General features: G+C 40.3%; 1 protein-coding gene across 1 annotated transcript; it reads right to left on the reverse strand.

Annotated features, from left to right (window-relative positions):
• Window positions 1–1,884: 1,884 nt before the first annotated feature.
• Window positions 1,885–18,470, reverse strand: cgna (cingulin a). Its single transcript, XM_032518073.1, is given in 22 exon segments — window positions 1,885–3,615; window positions 4,122–4,285; window positions 4,395–4,503; window positions 4,741–4,859; window positions 5,011–5,184; window positions 5,790–5,951; window positions 6,197–6,327; window positions 6,330–6,366; window positions 6,619–6,867; window positions 6,976–7,197; window positions 7,361–7,573; window positions 7,668–7,788; window positions 8,347–8,373; window positions 8,571–8,719; window positions 8,979–9,191; window positions 9,501–9,612; window positions 9,977–10,098; window positions 10,828–10,923; window positions 11,045–11,114; window positions 11,232–11,302; window positions 11,439–12,321; window positions 18,257–18,470. Coding segments are annotated over 21 exon segments (3,582 nt in total). The 5' UTR covers window position 12,321; window positions 18,257–18,470; the 3' UTR covers window positions 1,885–3,476.
• Window positions 18,471–18,488: the final 18 nt, after the last annotated feature.

Here is an 18,488-nt window from a genome sequence, read left to right on the forward strand (position 1 = left end):
AATTGGTGTGTTGTAAATATCCACCGTTATGAATTATTCTTATTGTTCTTTTTTGAAGTATAATTAAAGATTTCAATGAATTTTGATATGTGCTTCCCAAACCTCTACACAGTAATTTAAATACAGTAACACCATGGAACAATACAAAATGATGAGGGATTTGTAGTCTAGAATGTGCTTCGCTTTAGCCAACACAGAAATACTTCTAGACTGTTTTGTTTGGATATTCTGTGTTTTATAATAGATTTATGATAGTATGCAGAAAGGGAGGCCCAAATTAATCGGTGTGTGTAAATGATGGTGTAAATCTGTGAATATGTCCACAGTTGGAAACGCAGGCCTCTGCCATACCAACTGTGTCAATTTCTGCCCTGCACCATGCTTCTTACAGTTAAATCAAAATGCAGATTTCATTCTGTAAATCATTACACTATAGAGCAAATTAACTCTCAAAAAACAGCTTCACAATTACAGTATTGTGTGTGAGTTTTTTTTAGCAGGTATGTGTTATGCATGATTTACAGATGTATGTGTTATTGTACATTTTGTTAGTTGACAGCTGGGCTACAGGGAAAGTTAAAGTCTAGCAGGTAAAGTAGAAGCCTGAACTATTCAGCCAGAACACACGGAAATGTGGCTCTCTTGTATCAACACATCAGCCAAGCTGATTTCTGCCCTGCACGGTGGTTATCTCACATGAACAAAAACTATTTTGCAGCAAGAGATATGAGGTCAAACCAACAACACTGGAACTCAGTCATGGCTGCAGCATGTTCAGGGAGTAACGGGGCCCGGCCTACGAGAGAGATGGATTTATTGGATACTGTAGTGTATTTCCACTCCATACATTATGGAAGGAAGGCTCATGACGTTTAGATGTTTTACTGTCCCCCCAAAAAAAGGGATAAATCTAAATCTAAAACGCTTTTCATAGCAGGACATTTGGACTTAGCAGCACAGGCATGATTAGTAACATTAATGATGGCACCATTCCAAAAAAAAAAAATACTGAATACTGAATATATGTATATTTTTTGTGATTAATGTTATTAGTTACGCCTGTGCTTTTCCCGCCATGACATGGTACAATATCTGCTTGTCTACAGCATTTTGTCGGTTCAAAACCAATGTTTGAGATGTGAAAAGACAAAGCTGTAATCAGACTGTGAATGGGAATTAAGCATGGTACAGGACCTCACAATTACTATTATATGCTTAACGAGCTCCTGCAGTGTTATCACATAACTCATTCAGTAACACACTCCTGTGAAACAAGAATTGACAAACCTTAAATTCCAGAAGCACTGCCCTGCAGCCGGAACAGAAACATAATCCATCTTCACTATCTTGTCACATGTGCTCCTTTAAACATGGGAACATACGCTATCAAATGTGATTCTGTTAAAGTCTTTGTCTTAATTCTAAAAGTTAGCTTGTATTTTTTGTCTATCAAACATATTCTTCATACTTGTTGTACATTTTTTTTTTTATGTTTTACATTTCACGCTTTTATTTAGAATAGAGCTGCTAAAGGCTAGTGTGTATGTGTCTTTCCTTATAAGTTACATGGTATTAAACCTTTATTTACTAAAACAATAGCCACTTTTTGGGGCCAGCAGTAACAGGTTATGATCACAACAGACATACCATCACATTGCGTTCTGAAATACATTTTACCAAAGTAGAATTGGTGTGTTATTGCCCATTAACTTTTTTTTTGGGTCAAAGATGGGTTGACTTCCTCCTGCAGTATACTTTTCCAATGAAGCCACATGACTTTTGAAGAAATTCTCTGGTATGTTGAGTGTAATATTACACTTGAGTGGGCAGAAAGCCAGTCATATCGGATCTGATAAGGACAATAAACATAGATGAATTTTACTTAAACGGTTTAACTTTTATTGTTCATATATGTATAGGCAATAGAAAAATTCTCAATTACGTGAAGTACAGTCACAGTGTGAATATGTTTTTCAGTCAATAATTAGATAATCTTTCAGTTCAACAGATTTATACTGAGCTGTCTAACAAATCATATTAAGTACCATTTTCCAGTTTCACTGAAAAGATAGAAACATTGCCGCAAAATGTAGTATTATGTATTGTATTATGGCTCCAAATGATTGTTCAAAGTGTTTATAAAAATCAACTCAAGACCCCCAATAAAATCTATAAATGTTAAATACAAACATTTTACAAAAATTATTCTGATAAGAATTACAATAAAACAAAATTTTAAACAATTTTAAGGCATTGTAATGAAATGACAAGAATATATTTAAGTGACTTGCTATAAGGGAATGCATAGAAATTGTGCAGCTTCTACAAATATACTTGTAAAGTTTTTGTTGGACAGAAAGATATTTTGGCTATTAAGTGGAAAACCACTTGTAAACAGTATGTGAATATGTGATATTCTGATAGTTATAAACCATAGAAAGTGTGTTGAACCTCTACCAGGAAACTACTTTGGATACAGTGAATAAAAAGACTAAACTAATCTAAACCTTCCCACCAACATGAGGTTACTATCACATATTTAATATTGTATCCCTGTACAAGAGAATCCATTTCAGAAGTTGTGTCATATTCAATAATTCTGAATTCCTAGAATGTGTACCGTGAGACATTAAAGACTGGACGGTGGAATACACACAGAAGCGACATATTTATATTCCCAAAACAAGTGAAAATATATTTTTTATGTAAACAAAATTCAGATTTCATTCAATACGAATAATTTGCGATGGTAAACCATTTGGTTAAGAAAATCAACTTTCAGAAAGCCAGCATGAGAATTATAGTGTTACATTGCATATAATTACTCTTTGCGGCAATCATGAATGCACTCAAAGTCAGTGTTTGGTCCATGTTCGTCAGTAGTTCTACTCAAAATTTGTGCATGCTGGGGTACAGAATGTTCAGTCAGTTGACGGTTGTGCTACAGAGAAAACTGAAGTCAACCAAGGTAAACTGTCTACTATAAGAGATGATGAGAGGATTTCAGATTTTTCAGTCAAAACCAGACTTAGTACCGTGCTTAGTAAGTGCTCAACCCAGAATCTCAACCCTAAAATGGTTTGACATACTCAATTTTATTTAAGAAATGCAAGACACATTTTTTTAATTATAATTTTCTGTGCTTCTAGTCTTATTTCACTTCTCACAATTCAGACTTTGTGGGGTAGTGAGTCCTTCCAACTGTACCTTGGAGTATGTCTGTGTACATTGTACACAGAAGGAGGGACCCTGAAATGCTTTGTTTCCTTCCATTCACTCTGGTGAGGAAAACCATTCCCCTACTAACCTCTACCATATGTAATTTAACTCTCAGGTCCTTGCATCCCTCCCTCATTGTTGGTGATATAATACAATTCTACCTTTTGACTTTAGTCCTAGTCTACAAAGCATCTAACCAACAGTACACTTCACTCAATTTTTTCTTTACAGTGCAACCATGTCCCTAAAGTGCTGTGTTAACAGGAGCTGGTCTGGAGGTTGCTCTCAGTGAGGATAGAAGTGATGGTGGAGGGGTCATATAGGCTGTCGTCATCTTCATCTGAACTGAGGGCTGATGAATCCAAAGCTGGGCGCATTGCTGCCTGCGTTTTTCTCCTGTGACACACAATAATCAGTGATATTACTAAGACCATTATTAACTGTTGACACACTAGTTGCTTCATTGGCAACTGTTAGTGCTGCTAGGTAATCATAGCTCTCCCTCTGCTGGCACTGTAAGGGAACAACATGCATCTACAATTTAGTAGTGGGAGCATGTCTGGAATTTAATTTCCCCTGTGGTGCATTAGTAATTTGGCTTTTTAGTTTGTTAAAATACGCTTTCAAACATGGGTGATTGCTGATTTGTTTTACACACACATCACTTTAACATACTGCACCTCAGGGTGAATCACTACCAGGTGTCTCAAATTGTGTGTGACAGACAAGGAATCTGGGTTTGCTGCTAATAACGTCATTTACAAGCAGTTTTATTAATTTTTTGATATAAGGAGGAGACACACACGCATGCACTCGGTGCCAGGAAGTGTCTTGCATAAGCCCACAGAGAATAACAAATTGGATGAGAGAAAAAATTAGATACAAGAAAAGGAAATGCTTACTTGAGCTCAGTTTCTAGGGCTGTGACTCTGGCCTGCAAGGCGTCTTTGAGCTCCATCTGTTCCTCCATGTCTCTCTGGGCCTTTCTCCTCAGCCCATCTATCCTTTCCAGCTCGGTCTCTCCTTCATCCACCTGTCTCTTTAGAGCTTTGACTCTCAGAGCAAACTGCAACACAGGATGAGGTTAAAGTGTTGTTCTACTGTGTAGTGTGTATACGAGTGGTATTGATGTATTCCCATGTCTCAACAGTAAATTCAGAGGTGGATGTGTTTACCTGGTCTCTCTGTTCAGTGTGTGTTTGTTTCTCCTCATCCAGAGTCATGCCGAGATCTTTTAGTTTTCTCTCCAGACGTCGTTGAGATGCAAACAATGAGTTCTTCTCCCTTTAGATATACAAGAGAAGAACATAGCACAAGATGTGTGAGCATGTTAATGAGGAATACTGTCCCCATTTTGCCTATTGCCAAAATGCCCTTAAGTAAGACATTTGCCACGTCATTGCTTTCATGATGCTCCATAGCCAGGTGTTAAAACATTTGAGATATTCAGTTGTCAAACAAACAAGTAAAAAAAATGAAGATCTACTAGACTGCACCATGTTTTACATCTGTACTGTATACCTTTCCTCAGTCCGTAGGCGTTCTTCCAGCTCCTGGATCTTGTTCTCCAGCTGGGAGACTCCTGCTGAAGAGCGAGACTGGCCCTCCATGTCAGCCACACGACTCCTCAGCTCCTTCAGCTGCAGGGACAGTCACGGAAAAACAGCAGGTCAACATACCCAAAATATACTTGAGTGGTGTCAGGTTGGGTATCTTTTGCCAAATTGAAGATTTAAGTAACTGATGATTACAAACGTCAGCAAAGCGAGATGTTGTGCATGTGTTACATACATGTCTCTCCATGGCGTTCTTGTCCAGCTCCAGATCCTGTTTGGAGGATCGCTCCTGCATGAGGTCAGAGCGGAGTTGATCGATCTGGTCTCTGCTCCTGGCCACGCGGTCTGTCAGCATCTCCACACTGCTTCTCTCCTCCTCTAGCTCCAACTCCACGCGCTTCAGCTTGTCCTGACAGATCAACTTTATTAGATGCTCAGAAAGGACACAGTGTGCACTGAATTAGACCCAGTGAGAGATTTGATGGTGCAGTGTTTGGAAATGTAAGCATATAAATACTCTGGATCTGTTTTATTCCTGATAACATGCATGCGCATTTAACAGGTGTAAAGGTTAATATTTTACCCATATTTGTTTTATTTACAAATAGAAGTACGAAATGTGCAGAAATATGCACAGACAACTATTACCAGCAGAGAGCCATGTAGCCATGTATGTACGATACACTTTATTGTCCCCTGGGGGAAATTCATTTGGGCACAATGATGCTGCATACATTACAAAAAGTGAATAGTAATCTATATATCAATATAGCTGGTGCAATGGCAGCAACTAATAAATAAATAAATACAAGATCACATTTAATAAATATTTAAAAAAAAAAAAGACTACTAGTCAGCTGCCAACATAAAACATGGCCACATATTGTACAGACCCTCTAATAAACTCCTGACAGTATTGCACTTGAACAAATTATTTTTGTAGCGTCATTATTATTATTATTGTCATGGTTTATTCTCCCAAACCGGTGAGCAGATGCACATACTGGATCTTACCTCCAGGATGCGAATTTCCCTGGTTTTCTCATTGTGGCCGTTTTTGTTGGCCTCCATCTCTCCCTCAAGGTGGCGCAGTCTGTTGGTCAGAAGCTCTTTATCCAGCTGGTGGTTGTCTCTCTCCTCACATACAAGCAGAAGCTCCTTCTTCTGCAGTGACATCTAGTTACATTTATAATAATATTAAAAACAACAATGCCAGACTGAATTTCCATCAAGAAATAAATAGGTTATTTTGCATGTTTATACCACACGGACACATGAATACAGTCAGCCAAGCGTGCACCATGAATATTATGTGTCAAAACTACTGAAAACATTCAGACCAGACATTCAAATAAAAACAACAACCCGGCCAAGCAAGTGAGTGAGCATTGCATACAAACACTTTCAACACAAACACATACCTCTTCCTCAAGTCTCCTTAGATTTATCTGACTTTTTTCGAGTTCACCCTGAGCGTAGTTTGCGTGACGTTGCGCCTCCTGCATTTCCTTGCGTGCCCTCTCTCTCTGTTCCTCCAGCTGAACTCTGAGTGTCGTGCTTCCTCTCTTGAGGACACGGTCAGAGACTCATACTGACAAGGAAAAAAAACACAGAGGGTGAATTCTTTATCTGATAATCCTCCAATGAGCAGTTAGATGATCCATGCTGAAGAAGCTTTCATTTATTTGCAAAGGTATAAAAAGAATATCCCCATACAAATAGCAAATGGCAACGGTACACACACACACACATCCCTACCTCTAGGAGCATCCTGCTAGGTTGATTTTAAATAGGAATGTCCATTCTAGTCCCATATCTATTTTGATGAATCTCCCCTTATTACCTCTTTGTTGAGTTTCTCCAGAGCTCTTTCCTGCTGTTGTTTGGTCTCCTCCAGCTGGTTGAAGGTCTGTTTGAGTGCTTCCTTGTCTTTCTCCGTATCCTCCACCCGCAGGAGGAGTTCACGTTGCTCCTGGCTCAGTCTGGAGGCTTTTCTCTTGGCCTCATCGAGCTCAGATCTTAGCCTTCTCACCTCAGTTTGGAGGGCCATCTCTGCTTCGGAGCTCTCTGTGGCGTTGGACTGCAGCTGAGCCTGAGGGAACCACAGAGGATGTCCCATTAAATATGTCTGCTGCTATCAGGGTAGCTAACACACTAATGGTATATTCCACACTGTAGAGTGTGAGAGGATGTAACCTACCTCTAATCGTGAGAGTTTCTCTTTGAGACGTGTGTTGGCCTCCTCCTGCTCCTGCTGGGCTACTTGGAGCGATTTAACGTCCATCTGAGCTCTAATGAGGCGTGTTTTACTAGCTTCAACTTCCTCCTCAGCTAATGAGAGTTTCTCTTTGAGCTTGCTAACTTCATTCTGTGTCTCTCCAAGCTTCTCCTCCAGAGCTGAGATGGTGTCTGGGTCAGGGCGCTATAAGCAGGAAGGCAAGGGAATAAAAATTGACAAAAAAAATACAAGAGATGATGGGATTAAAGATGAGAATGTCTAACCAAATAGACACCCAACTTAGTTGTGCTAGCCAGGGTGATTTATTTTATTTATTATCTTGTAACCTCACTAAGATTTAACCAACCTGTCTAGTTTTCTCCTGTGCCTTGGCAACATCCTCTCTGGCCCTCTGCAATTGGTCCTTAAGCCTGTCAATCTCATACTTGAGTTCTGCTTCCTGGTCCTGGTGAGATTTTTTGATGGAGATGACCTCCATGACCTTCTTGTCAAACACTGCCCTCTGCTTCTCCACCTCAGACTTGGCCTTCTGTAGATCAGTACTGCACCGCTGAAGTTCCTGAACAGTAATATGGGCAAATGTTGGTTAAACTGCTTAATTTCTGTCAAAGACAGAGGCGTCAGAGAGCATGTGAAGCTGAGTGCATGTTCACCTGGTGGAGAGTCTGTGTGTGGCCAGGGTCCGGTATCTGTTGTTTCATGGTGCTTACTTTCTCCTGGAGCTCCTTTAGCTCCTCCTCAGACTCCTCTTTTTCCAGACGGGTTTGCAGGAGTCTAAAAAATGTAGATCAAATACAGTTGATCCAAACAAGTTGTACCATAAAAACATATTGTAAGTACTGCTTGATTATGTGATCCGCAGAAGTTAGATTCTCAACAAGCTAATAACTCATTTCAGTATATAATCTTCAAACAGGAAATAAATCAGCATTCCCTGTTACCACAACAGTCAGACATACAGTATTCACAGAAAACAAGTCTAGAAAATGTTTTTTTGCTAAACAAAAATGTAAGATCATCCACACCACCCCAATAGTTCATGCTAATACAGTGTTACACTGTATAGACACAATGAAGACGTAAACAGCCAAATGTAAAAATATCCACATTGTTAATGGTGTTCAGCACCACTGCTCAACCACTAAATATGGTCCATATTCCCATTGAAACCTATGGTACTTGACGCTTTATGGTACATGTTTAAACAGTCGTGAATTAGGGCTGTAAGTGTGGATGGTCTTGGAACTACAGCCAGACAGTTGTTAGCACAGCTAGGCACATCTACATGTCGGAATATCTAAACACAGATACTGTTCAATTAGTGACTCTCACGGTGTTCCAGGGCTGCTGGGTGTCTCTCTGACAGAGAGGGGGAGAAACATTGACCAGATGACATGAGATGGACACACATTAGTAGTACAGCAGGTGCACAGAGAAACCATGAAACGACAGTGACAAAATATGTATCCAAGTGAGCATCGGAAAGCCCAAATGCAGGTAGGTAATAAAGACTACCCTTGTGGGTTTATTCTAACAATGCGTTAGAATAAACTCACTCTTGCTTGGTCGTTCGAAGTTCGTCTTTGGTGGCGTGAAACTGCTCCATCCAATGGCTGCTCTCGTCTCTACAGTCTTCCAACTGCTGTTGCAGGGAGCGAACTGACGCATTCACACGCAAGCGCTCTGCCTCGATCCCAGCGTGAGACTAAAAAAGAAGAATTGAAGGCATGTTTAGATAGTGCACCTACTCTATGCATGGTCAATGCACCGGTGCATGCAGCTTCTGTGGATGCTCCACAAGCTGACCCTTCAAATCATTCTCAATAACAAAATCTATTATAAAGATGATATAAAAAGATGGTCACAAAAGTGTTTTCTCAGAGTTTTGCTGATGGGGTCTGTTGCTCTAACTTTAACACATTTTCATGGCTAATGAAAGCTATGATGAGCTGGCTACTACACACCTGAGACACCTGCTCCATGCTGCTGCGGAGCTTCTCCATGTCAGCGCTGTACTGCTCTCGGAGCACCTCGATCTCTTTGTCATGTGTGGCCACCTCTTCCTTCAGAGCTCCTTTGAGAGCTGTTAGCTCCCTTTCTCTCTGTCTCAGTGTCTCCTCCAGCTTCTGTTTCAGCTGACACAGCTCCATCAGCTGTGCCTGACAAGACATCAGGTCCTGCAGACAAGGAATGCACGGTATTAACTTAATACTCTTTTGATGTCTCAGTATTGCTCATGTGTTTGTTTACACAAATCCTTATGCTTCTTAGCAGGAATTAAAGATAATCTAGCTATTGATTGCAAAAATATTTTCCAATTTTTCAACCTGTAAATATGTTGCTACATGATAAAAAAATAATTACTTGAGTACCAATTCAGTCTTGTTTTTTTTTTAGTCTCAGCTTTTTTTCTTTCTTCTTTTTTTTGAATCCAATAGGGGGTGAGATAGTATCTCCCTGAGCATCTGTGTGGGTTTGTGTGTTACCGTCTTGTTGCCATTCTCTTTTCTCAGTTCATCCTGAAGCTCAGCCAGCTGGTCCTCCATTCCTCTGACCCGAGCCTCGGCGTTCTCCCTGTCCATACGCAGCTGAGTCAGCCTGGGGGGAAAAGAGGACAAACAAACTTCTCAAAACACTGTGAATTCAAATCACATACTTGATTGTATTGTGAATAAGTTACAGTAACGGTTTGTTGGAATGGTGAGTGGGTGCTGAAAACAAAGTGGGCTTGTCATGCACCCCATCCAAGACCCACAGACAATGGTACCATGCCCCTTCCTGCTTTTTTGTGTGTGTGTGTGTGTGTGTGTGTGTGTGTGTGTGTGTGTGGTGTGTGTGTGTGTGTGTGTGTGTGTGTGTGTGTGTGTGTGTGTGTGTGTGTGTCAGTGTGTCGTTGTGTGTCAGTTGTGTCAGTATGTGTCGTAGTGTGTGCAATGTGTTTTGTATGCAGCTGTGTCCTCACTCTGATTGGGTTTCATTTAATTCTTTCTTCTTCCGGTCCAGCATCTCCCGGAGCTGCAGATTTTCATCCAGACAGGACTCCAGCTCAGCTTTCAGAGCAGGATCAGAATTGCTAACAGAGTTCTACATAACAAGCAGACATGATAAATAAATGAGAGCAGTGAAACATTAGACATAAGGTAGCTCTGGTGGCATTAACAATGGGTTTTAGCAACTGTTAAAGCGGGCTTGCATTTGCCCACGGATCAATATGCACAAGGGATTAAGTTCTTAGGAGCAATTAGAGATTAAGGCCTGCCCACCTTCCTTAAGCCAACATATAATGAGTCATTATTAAAGTTAGATTATTATGTGTGCACCTTTGACCAGGCCAGAGGGCTTTAAGGATTAATGTGGGGGTTAATCTGAAGCACACTTCAATGAACCCTCAGCCCTCCTGGTAAGATTGAAAACTAACTAAAACTCTAAGGACAGTACTCTCAACCAACAGTTTTTTTTTTACTTGATAGTTGGTGCTCTCATTTCTAGGAGTATTGAATGAGTGTTTATGTGTGGCATTGGATGTGCACCGTGTAATCAGAGTTGATTTAAAGTGGCAGGTTACTCTCTGAATGTTAACATCCTCTGGTGGCAACCAGTTCCAATCAGCCAAGTGAATTTAGGAAGGCTTGGTGGGTCATCCAATGCCCTGAAACTACAGTAACAACCACAAACTCTTGCACACATTCTCTACATGTCTTAGTGTAAATTGTGTCTTATCCACCAGAGCAAAGTACAGAGAAACAATTCAGCACTGCTAATAATCTCGCACCTATTGGAGCGAGATTACATCTTTATTTCTACTTTACTTACCCTTCTTTCCGCCTGCAGGGCAGTTTGTAGTTCAGCAATCTTTCTTTCAAGCTCCCACTTTTCTCTCATCCATTCTTCCTCAGGTCTCTCTTTGGGCTGTTGAAGAAAAAGATATATGTGGACATCTTACATGTTAGCAGTTTGCTCAAAATAGTTATACATTTACAATCTAGAGCAAGAACCTTCACAGAATGCCAAATTCTCAAACAGGACAAACCTTTAGATTATGAACCTTCTGAAAGATGACCTTGGCTTTGTGCTTGATGACAACATCACTTTCGTTGGTCCTAAGTAAAAGTGACAGCGGACCAATGTATAACACATGAATGTAATTATTTATTACTATTGCACTGTCAACTGTAAAGTCTGTACGTGTTTTGCCACAATAACATGTAGGTCCATACCCTTGTCTCAGAATGTTGTGTATAGTCTGCATGACCTGCTCCTCCTCAATGGTCGTCTCTGCACTCTGACCCTGGTCCAGCAAAAGGTCAGGAGTCACCTTGAGACATAGATCAGAAAACTACTCTTGCAATGTTGCGTGCTATGTGGCGTTTGCAGCTCACCAAAAATCAGCTGTGATGCCCAGCCATAAAACGTTGTATTCTTACTTGTGCCTCAGTCGGACTGGCGTGCGGTGTCTCTGCAGCGGGATATCTCCCTGGTGAAGTCCACTGGTTAGTGGAGTGTGTGGGAAATTTTGTGACAGCGGCCTGGCTGCGTCCCAGGCTGCTGTGAGTTGAGGATGGCGGGGAGGTGTAGGGGTTGGGGGTGAAGAGAGGAGATGTAGCTCTGGGATCTTGTTGTTCAGGGGGGTGTCCTCTCTGTTGGCCACTAGTGTTACCACCATCAAACCTGTTTATGAGCCTGTTGACAGGAGTCTGTCTCTGAGTTGTTTGTTGGAGAGGGTCAGGGTTGGATTCACTGTTTCTCACTGACCGGTTTAGCCCTGCTTTGTACGAACCATCCCACATATTCCTTTCCACTCCCCCCTCTCTACCACCGACATGCCGAACTTGCTCTCTCTCCCTACTTACCCCAATTCCTCCATCCAGATTCCCATAACTACCAGACTTTCCATCCCCTGGTGGCCTAGATAGCTGAAAATCCTCATCACCTACCCCTCCCTCTCCATCCCTGTCCAGCAGCGACCCATGGGACTGGGCCCGGCGTAGTGCCCCTCCCTGCCCCCCTTCTACAGCTGCCCCTTGTGTTCCGGGCTCCGTCTTCTCTCTCCTCCGGGGTAGGCTATTGTAACCAGGGGAGGTCCTGAGCTGGACCCCATATGAGTCTCCTTTCTCTCCGTCCTTCAGGACGACGTAGGGCTGGCCAGCAATGCCTTGCACCCTGACCGCCACACCGTACTTGGAGGTGGTCTGGGACTTGGTTTTGGGCCCTGGCTGTCCCCCGCCAGTGTCATTGAGTTCATTGATAAAGCGGATCTGGACACCATAGTCCACTGGGGTCATCCGACCTGAAGATGGTGTGCTCATGCTGGTAACACATTAGAAAAAGAAGAAGGAAGATCTCATCAAAAACAGCTTTTGGCTAGTCTTCTGCATTCAACCAAAAGACAAGATATTTGCTTTGGTCTAGTATTTTCATACCCCAAATGTTTGCTCTTTATGCATTATTGTATATTACATCAAACTACAGTACATTTGTTTGGCAGATGCTTTCGCCCAAGATATACACACATTTTAAGGTTCAGTGTTTTGCACACTTCAAAATTAAAACAATTACAAGTATAATTAAGAAAGCAACTTCTGCACAAGTCCCTGAGCCCAAAGAAAAGTTTTTGTGTGTGTTTAGGATTTGGCTGAGGTATGTGTATTGAAGGTGTTCAGAAGCCTGACTAAGACTGAAAAGCTCACAATTTGAGGTAAACAAATAAATGGTCCAGTTTATTGCAGATATATCGGTGTCTATACCAGCCTATGAGGAACACAATCTTGCAGTACACAAATGTCAAAAGGTTTGAGATCATTTAACAATGTCACTATTACACAGTTTATCCACCAGACAGCACAAGTTTACTTTGTCCACTGAAAATGTCCTGCTTAGTATCTTGGTCATAATTCTTTAAAAACATAAATCTAGGGGATCGGTATTTTATGTCTTTCTATTGGTCGATATATCGTTATCAGATTTTTTTTTTAAGTGTACAAATATTGATTTCAGTATTGGCCTAATAAATCCAGTATCGGTTCGGGCTGTACTCACAATGGCAGGTTGAGGGTCACAAAGAGAGAAAAAAAGACCGCTACAATGCAATCAAAAGCCAGTTTAAAACTTCCCTCAAGTTAGGAAATCAGGAAAGAATACCTAGACACTCATTAAGATAATGCCACCCTGAAATTTCAAAATGTTGTCAAAGCGTATTGTCGAACACACAGGGACACAGATGTATAGGCAGTAACACATAGTTTCTGGCTCTTGACTGCTTGTGTGGACTTTGTTCTCAGTGCGCTCCATTAGTCATTAACCTGAAAGCACACACCCACATATCACTTTCCTCTTGTAAGGACCAACTAAGCTTTTCCCCACTTTTGGAAGTTTCCCAGCCAGATAGTAAACCTTTTTCCCCTCTTCAAAACGTTGACAGCTTGAATAGAGAGCAGGCAACTAGTAAGGACCTTTTTATTCATTTACAGTACAATTTCTCCACTTTTGTGTTTTTCTTGACTCCCTAATCCTCCCTTTGATAGCCCTTGATGAGTAGTTCTCAAACTACTTCTAGACCATTTCAACTGATCACACCTATGTCAAGGTTTAGTATTAAGTCCCGGTCAGCCTTATTTGTCACTCGCTATAAAAGTACTGAACTCGAGATTCCTGATATTACATTGACAGACTGACCATGCTTTGTGTTAGGTCACATTGTGAGATCTCATCCACATGCCTATTACGGGTATGATTCATTAAACTGACACCAAATCTATTACAACACTCCCTCCCTGACCTCTGCACAATTTATTTCCTCTCCACTGCTTTCAAAAGGTGAGAGACATAAATTGGGCCGAGAGAGTGAAACAGGGAGGGTGAAGTGAGAGAGAACACTCTGCTTTTCTTCTCTTATCAGTGCCTTGTGTGATAAAATCCAAAGTCAAGCTGGTCTGTGCACAACCCTCCCCCCATACACACAAAGGACTGACTCAAAAAGTAACCATCAAATCGCTAACTCTGAGACATGAACCCATACATATTACATATACTGAACGCCTACACACACACACACACACACACACAACACAAACACCACACACAACACACACACCACACACAAACACACACACACAACACACACACACACACACACATTTTAATATTTCCATACAGATTTTTCAAGCTGTATGACGCAGCACACACCAAGCAAAGAATGAGATTCAGTCAGCAAAGTGAGCCAAGACGGATGATTATCTTACATGTGCCTGCTGTGAAAGCAAAAACTAATACGTAAAACAACTTAGATAATAGCAGTAGTAGATGATGGAAAGTGACTGGGCTGGCAGCGAGCTAAGCAACGCGACAAGATTGACCTTCGAAGGTATCTGTGTGCTTGTGGTGCGTAAACTCATCAGATGTGCAAGTCCATTTTGTTCCCCATAGAGGAAGCACCATGTCACAACACATTTGTGCAGTTGAGCATCAGCCAGTCATCACAGCAAGGTCAAGCACGTCATGCACGGATGAATGTGCCATATGAGGGCAATGTCCGTTGAATTCATATGAATCTGAACCATGGTGATCTGTATAGTCTAAGTGTCCCAAACAAACTTACAGATAAGTAAATGTAATGTAATTATTACATTATGTTTCTCTTTTACCATCTGTTCATCTGCATCAGTTTAATGTCTGTATGTCAGTGAGGGGGAACACAGTCCCAGCTCCAAGGGGGACAGGGGTGGGGGGGGGGGGGGACCCATCCCATTGTCCAGCTGATGTGGGGCAGAAAATGAGGGCAGCAATTCTGAGAATGCCAAAATGATCCCCATTGTCTTTCAGTCCCTCACGTAGATGGTTTATGTGATTACAAGTTGGTTTGAACGCTGACATTTTTGTCCCTATACACTCCCAGTTTTAGGTTTCTTCCCAAAGCTAATTTCTTTCCACACCTCTCCTTTTCCATATTGAAAGTAGGATTTTAACTTTAAGTTATTCTGTAATTTGTCTGCTAATACAGTACCTGTCCTGTGAAATTAACATGGTCAGTCACACCTAATGTTCTTGCTTTTTCTATTTGAAAGAAGCACTGTGTGACTCTGTATCCTTTAGAGCTGAAACAATAGTCGATTAATCATTAATTAGAAATTAAATAATTGTACTTTAATTCCAGCTCCTTAATTGGGAAAATTTGCTGCTTTTATAATCTCATGTGATAGTCAGGCTGGGCAATATAGCGATGTATCGCTATTGCGACATGAGACTAGATATTGTCTTAGATTTTGAATATATCGTAATATGGTAAGTGTTGTCTTTACCTGGTTTTACAGGCTCCATTACAGTAAAGTGATGTAATTTTATGACCCTACCAGACTGTTCCAGCTGTTCTATTATTTACCTATATCCACTAAGTCATTTATAGTCAACCATACGATATATTTGCAATATCGACATCAAGTCAAGAAATCTTGATATTTGATTTTCTCTATACCGACAAGCCCTATGTCATGGTAAGAGATTTTCCCCCTTATGTGATAGATGAAATTTTTTGTTATGTTCAGGCATTTATTAGATCAAATAAATAATCAAGTAAATAATGGGAAGATTTATTGAATATTTCTAAAACTGTAATTTTCAGACCTAGTGTTCTTTTACTAAGCTGCAGGCACTCAAGCAAACCATAGCTGTTTTATTAATAGGATGTGTATACCAACAAGCTTTTTCTCTTGACTCTGCCAGTCACGCTGCCCTGCAGTTATGCTGACGGGCTCTCTACCTCTGGCCTCAAATTGAATTCTGCACAGTTAATTGAATTGGAGCTGCTTCCCTGTTAAGATCTGAGATGGAATGGAAAATACAATTAGGAGATTAGAGCAGGTGTGGAGAGAAATGAAACAACAGCTATGTGTGGAATCATGGAAGTGTCTGCGTGGTTAATGTGATCAGATCATATCTGGCCTAAAACTGATTCAGCTGGAGTGAGCAGCAATGGATCAAGGTTATTTAAGTCTTAACTTTTTTATGTGCTTCTGTGCTTTTAATATGTACAATGTATTGTGACAATTTGGACATTGACCATGTCTGATTATTGTCTATCATTAGCCTGTTGATTATTTGTTCATTAAATTGATTAATAGTTTAGTATTTAAAATGTCAGAAAATTGTGTAAATAGTCCATTACAATTGCCCAAGCTGACATCTTGCATCTGCTGAGGATGACAGAGTGAGATGAGGTTAAAATTGACAGTAAAAGAATAGATGGACCTAGGACTGTGCAATTAATCAATTTTTAATTGTGATTATGATTTCTGCTCCTAACAATCCCAAAAATAGAGTAATCGAGAAAAATGATTATTCTTCACATTACGTTTTGCAAGTCAACTCAAGCTCAAACGGGAAAAGTATTGGAGGGAAATCACAGTTGAAAGTGTTTTCACTGATTTGTTTAACTGTTTTTTTTTATTTTATTCCAATACTTGGAATAAAATAATCTTTCCAAATCAAAAGTCAACATCTTTCCAAAAGTCAATGAGTAATTGTGTAAAATAATTGTGATTTCAATATTACCAAAATAATTGTGATTATGATTCTTATCATAATCGAGCAGCTGGGCCTAGAGTTAAGGTTTTTATGTCAAACTACTGGTTTCAAAGTGACTAATGATTTTAATGATTTAATGATTTATTTGTCAATGATATAATAGAGAGAAAAGCAGCAAATACACACATTTGAAAATAATTACTTCTTTACTTGCTAAATTACTTTAAATAATCAAATCTATCTTCAGAATTGTTGTCAAAGCATTGAAATCGATTGACTACTTTAATTTTTTGTTTAAACACTATATACAGCATACTGTTAAGCCAACATTTACAAGCTGTAAAACAGTAGTTTGCTCCTTTTTTTCAGGAAAATCATTACGTTTTACAGGCATAACCTAAAAAATAGAAACATGAAGGTGTATGTAACAGCGATGGGCAAAACAGTAGCTCATGCCTCCTGTGTCCTTTAAGGACAGGCAGCCACTCAGTCCTCAGGGTATTCTCCTTCTCCATTACATTCTTGACATAAAACCAGGCCCTCTTCCTCTCTCAAGCGGTCAACCTCTCTCCAAACTTGCCACTGCTCGCCTTTCACGCTCAAACAAACAGCCATTTATTCCTCTTTTCAAATCCAAAGAAGTTCATTGGCATAACAAAGAGATACTTCAGTGTTACCAAATAGTACACAAATGACACCATATTAGGAGCACATAAATACGCCCCTCCCTCACCCCACATTCCAGACACTTGTTTCTCTGTCCTTTCCACTTACACAGGCTGTTAGTGAGAGTGAGTGTGTGTGTGTGTGTGTGTCTGTGTCTGTGTGATATTGATGTATGGGATGTTGGATTCTAGCTGCAGACTAGAATATCTGTACCTGTAACCTTGGAAGAACAGTTATAACTCTGTCCAGATTTAAGAATTGCTATCACGTTTATTCTGTCAATGCTGTGTATATTAAACTGTGTCAGCATGGCCAATGGCTCAGCAAGTGAAATGCTATAATTATTCAGTTTCGTGGCAAAATCCAAAAGCCTTTTCCCACACTCCTGCCTGCATCATCAGTTTATCTTAAAGAGCATACCTGTATTATAGACCTGCTCTTCAAAACGTCCTTGAGAGTTTACAGAGAATAATTTACATGTCAAGCTATTGTATTATTATATTGCATATCAAGGCCTAAATGGATTTGAAATGTGGTTACATGTAGCCTCTTGTGTCTTTAAGACAAACGCTATCTATGATAAATCCTTCTGGTAGGAGGTAACTTTAGGCTAGACCTGTTTTGAAGTGAAACCTTTTAATTCCTTTGGCATTTTACACCATATATAGTTTAGTATTTAATATTTAAGTCTTACATTTTACTTTCAGAAACTTTTCACCCTGGGAGTACTTACACATTGTACAGAAACATTTTCAGGCATCCCTCACATTATGTATTTCACATAACGTTAACAAGTTATTCTGAAGTCACATTAGCTTGGACCCTAGGTTACCATCAAACTAACGTTAGCTACCAAGCTAACGTTAAACTGGCTGACAGAAAAAACTCAGTGATACCTTATTGTAAAAAATGATTACAGAACTAACTCAAACAAAGTAGTTAGCGTCACAAAGCAAGCGAAAAACATCCAACAAAGAGCATAACGCTAACTGTCTGACAGGTCGTGTCTGTCTGGTTAGCTGTCTGGCTATTACAAGTCCAACAAAAAGCGTCAAGTTACCTCTTTTTCCAAAGTTATTCCTTTGCTCCAATTTTACACTTCACTTTCCTTGTGTCGTTGATAATTCATATGTTTTCCATCAAAGTCCATACAGAAAAGTGTGTGAAAAACCAACTCCTACGCAAATGAACACAGCAACAAGTTCATTTTGCGGCGACTGCAACCTGTTACCTCTGTCGGGGATGTAACCGTACCGCCCCTCCTCTCCGGAGGGAGCGCTGTGATTGGACCA

Source organism: Etheostoma spectabile, chromosome 6 (assembly GCF_008692095.1).
Source record: "Etheostoma spectabile isolate EspeVRDwgs_2016 chromosome 6, UIUC_Espe_1.0, whole genome shotgun sequence".
Lineage (NCBI taxonomy): Eukaryota > Metazoa > Chordata > Actinopteri > Perciformes > Percidae > Etheostoma > Etheostoma spectabile.